The following is a 4,202-nucleotide window of genomic DNA, read 5'->3' as shown; positions in this document are numbered from 1 at the left end:
TACGCTATCAGTATATATTCTTTTAAAAGAAACATTGAGTCTTTGGAAACCATTTAGACTTCTGCCATTTAAGTGCCACTTACCTTCTTTAAACTATGAATGTAACTCAACTTTGTCTGCCAAGTCCATTAATTCCATCAAACTTATCTTATCTTTTAGATTTTAACCAGAATCAGAACTTATATATGTCATTGTGACTTTGGACGTTGGCCTCCTCAGGAAACCAATTGGCTCACGGACTTTTCCTTTTGTCATGTTTTTCATACTTTTCCTTTTATCATGAAATGGGCAATACCGGTTTACTAGTAGAAAATGTTTTGCATAGTCTTCAAGTTTAATTCTGTAATATAAATTGAAATTTTCCATCCACAAATCATTCTAGGTTTAAAATAATGTTTACCACTTCATATCAATTTATGTGTTTTACTTGTGCAGACATAAAATATGGACTCAAACTACCAGTAATGTCCATAACTTTCTCAGATAAAAACAAACAACATCCCAACAACTCCAACCAATGGAGGAATTTCTGTTTTGAAAATCAGAGGAAGTATCTAGTCATACTCCAATGATTGAGTAATTAGATTTTAAATTATAACAAACCTAGCTTCTAGTTTAAGGTGGATGTAGATTTGAATATTTGAAGTTGAATCTTTGCAACATGCAATCCACATGGCAAACGAAAAAGGAGTAAATGAATGTTTCTGGCCATATCGTATGAATAGGACATAAATGTCTTTCATATGGTGGTCACTTCTACAATGGCAATGGTTTGTTATTATACCCATAATTCTATAGAAAGAGTCATAGCATGCAATAGAGGAGGAGATGATGGCCCTTTTTGAATCAATGTAAATCTTGATATTAGTGCATTTATCAATTTGTAATCGTTTGAGAATGCTTCAAGCCTCTTTTCTGTTCTGTCATAAAATCATCATGAAACTGTACCAGACATTGTATTGAACAGACACATCAAAACAAAGAGCACTTCATCTCCTGCTCAGGCCTCAAATATCTACCAGAAGAGATGAACGTGGGGGACCGGGGGTCCTTTTCAAGCGGGCTTTCGTGACTAGCTTCCTTTGACATTCTAACCACTTCATAGATTTCGCCACCATATGAAGAGCAGGAAACAGTCAACGAAGTCCAAGATCATATTGCACTTCCCCAGACAAGACTTGTAGACTAAAAAGGAGAATCTGTGTGGAAATAAACCATAGGTTTACTTGATTAAGAAGAAACATTTTTATATTTCTGTACCAAACTACCCCAAAAGGAATTCGTGAAAAGGCAAATCACACAAACTTTCATGCTGAAGTACATGCTGATGCAATTATTATTTACATGGATTGCAGAAAGACCCTTTTTTTTATTATTCCCAATTTCCGAGGAAGGGTGGGCTTGACTCTAGTTTAGTTTACATTTAAGGGATCGTTACCTCATCCTCAGTATCTGTGCTTCCCTAATTTTCTTAACATTTTCTCAGCCTATTCGATTACAACATTCATTTTATTATACATAGAAATCAGGTTTAACATTACACTTCTATTTAGTACATTCTATTTATTTATTTTCTTGTATAATAAACCTGATCTTGCAGGTTAGCACTTAAAATGTAAACTATATAGCACTAACCAAGTTGTTCCCACGAAACCGATTATGAGTCATGACTATTGAACATCAAAGTGATGGAGTTATATATAAATTCCAAAAATAGGATAATTTCCTTTTTTGCGCATTTGGGTTCGAAGAGGACAATTTGGTTTAATAATCAGTCGAACCAGCCAATTCTAATTTGAACTGGTTGATCCAAGAAGAACCCTGAAAACACACACCCAAACAGAAAAAACAGAACTTTGGTTGCCATGAGCAACCAAGTTATCCCATTGATTATAAGCAACCACATCAACTCATGCAGCAGACATATGTACATGTACGGAAAGGGGACTTCTACATTCAAGCTAAAAAAGCGACTTTTCAGCAGTGGATAGCCTTGGCATGTGGTTATCAGGTGTATGAAGATCCATTTGATCCAAAGGATGTGAACCAATTTGTCTAACAAAGTACCTTCGGTTGGTCATTTAAAAAAGCATGGAGTTTGAAATGTCTCAACACTTTGCTTTTCCGAAATAAACTTTGGGATACAGATTTTTGGATGATGTGTCTTGGACCTGAGCTTTTTAGGGAGGTCTGTCGGTTGATGCGATCTCGTCATATCTTGGTTTAGTTTGTTAACAGTTTGACCGTTTTTAACTCTTGATGTTCCTCATGGGTAGACTAAGTGACAGTTTGGTGTTGAGATTTTGTGTTATATAATATTTTGCGTAATATGTGTGATTTTTATTTATGAAAGTCCCATATATTATGGCTATGTGTCCTCGCCACCTAGAAAATTCCCTGAACAATAAAGTTTTACATAAGACAGTTGCTGCTCAAATAAAAACTCCAGTTGTCTATATATCAAAGCCGCGTGTCTAATGTATTGGGCTAGCAATTTTCTGTATATGAATGAAAATAAAAGCAATTTCTCTTTTTTGCATTGTGTAAAACTCCATGTCGAAGGTGTACCCTGGAAGCTTGAGTGCTACAGGCTTGTTTCCTGCTGTTAACACCTTCCTCTGTCCTCAATTTATTTCAGGCATCCCTCATTACTTTTCCCAGCGAAAAAGTTATGGAAGAGGCTGAAATTTTCTCTCAAAAGTATTTAAATGATGCCCTACAAAAGATTATGTCCTCTAGTCTTCCAGAAGAGGTGAGACAGTAATATGAATTTCACATCCGCTAATAAACATCATATATCATTATTGGTTGGCATCTGTGTTTTATAGTTTCAATTTTATCGATGGCAGATAGAGTATGTTCTGGAGTGTTGCCCTCTCTGTTGCTGCTTCTGGGCAGCCTTACATTTCCTGTCAATAAGAGAGAAAATATTATGGGAGTGAAGAACCAACTTTGCGGGGCAATGGAGAGAACAGAATCCTACAATTCCCTTTGATAGTTCAAAGGAATGGATCAGTGCAGACAAGGGCTGGGAAGCCTGGCATTTCGAATTCCATAGACTTCCCAATGAATTCAATGGACTCAGCAAGGAAACCTTCCAGTCCCCAAAGCCTTTCATTGTATTAAATTCGTGTGATCTGTAGGAAATCAATTTCAATCCCTTGATTGGCTCCAAGAGAAAACCACAGTCAGTTTAGTGCATTCTTCCTCTGATGTATGGGAATGAGAGTATGGGCTTTAGGGTTGCTTGTAACTATTTTGAGGTCTCCATAGTTTCCTACAGACCCAATGCAAAGAAGAAGATGAAGAGTGTTGGGATTGTTGATGGCAATTTGGCTATTGGATTGGCTTGCAGGCCGGCCCCTCCTTTCAGATTTCCTGGTCTAGATGATGTTTCGATTGGATTTCATTCCAAGAAGGGGGAGATCTTCATTGCAGGTGAAGGAGAAGTATGTTTCTTTGGCAATCCCTGGAATAGAATCGGAGCCACCGTCGGTTGTGGCTATGATATTAAACGAGGACTTTGTTACTTTACTCAAAACAATAGTCCTCCTGTGTTCACTACATTTGGATTTGCAAATTATATTGAGAACAATATGTTCCCAACCATTGGAGCTGACTGCGATGTGACTATGATTGTCAATATGGGTCAGATTCCAGAATAGCTTTCAATGCATGCCTATTATGATTGCAAATCAAGTCTCATTCTACAACCCAGGTAAGGGATCCATAATCCATTAGCCTTGATGTTTTGGATATTGCTTATTGCTAGCATTCACGTGTTCACTGTACTGATCTAAGATTGTCATAAATGAACTTTGGATTGTTAATAAACACAACCTACAGGATATATAGTCTTCCTCCAGGTGGGAATCTCCCCATGTCCCCTACACATGTTGTAAAACACCTCACTTCCCTTTGTGAAACATGCAATCCAAGAATAGATCCATGTTAAGGGGACACTAGAAAATTAGTAATCCAGGTCTTGGAGTATGGTTGGCACACAAATCTACCGAGACTGGAAGCAAGAATGTACATGGAAGTATTTCCACAAGACACTATATATGAGTAGGTTCATTATTTCATTATGTAACATCCAATTTTACGTCCATATCCTAAAGATTTGGTAATATTACTTAAACTATTAGTTGAATGCAAAAATGATCCTCTCATAGATAAAGCATATATGTTGAGATAAATCC

At 36.9% G+C, this 4,202-nt stretch overlaps 1 protein-coding gene across 1 annotated transcript; it reads left to right on the top strand.

Moving 5' to 3' along the window:
• The first annotated feature begins 3,230 nt into the window (after positions 1-3,230).
• Positions 3,231-3,665, top strand: LOC149198292 (protein ssh4-like). Its single transcript, XM_089408995.1, has one exon. The coding sequence runs from the start codon at positions 3,231-3,233 to the stop codon at positions 3,663-3,665; it is 435 nt and encodes a 144-aa protein (XP_089265121.1).
• Positions 3,666-4,202: the final 537 nt, after the last annotated feature.

Source organism: Pinus tabuliformis, chromosome 2_2, assembly GCF_031772625.1.
Source record: "Pinus tabuliformis cultivar Carrire ecotype Pingquan chromosome 2_2, CPIR1, whole genome shotgun sequence".
Lineage (NCBI taxonomy): Eukaryota > Viridiplantae > Streptophyta > Pinopsida > Pinales > Pinaceae > Pinus > Pinus tabuliformis.
The sequence above is the reverse complement of the archived record's forward strand: the minus strand, read 5'-3'. Positions and strand labels throughout refer to the sequence as shown.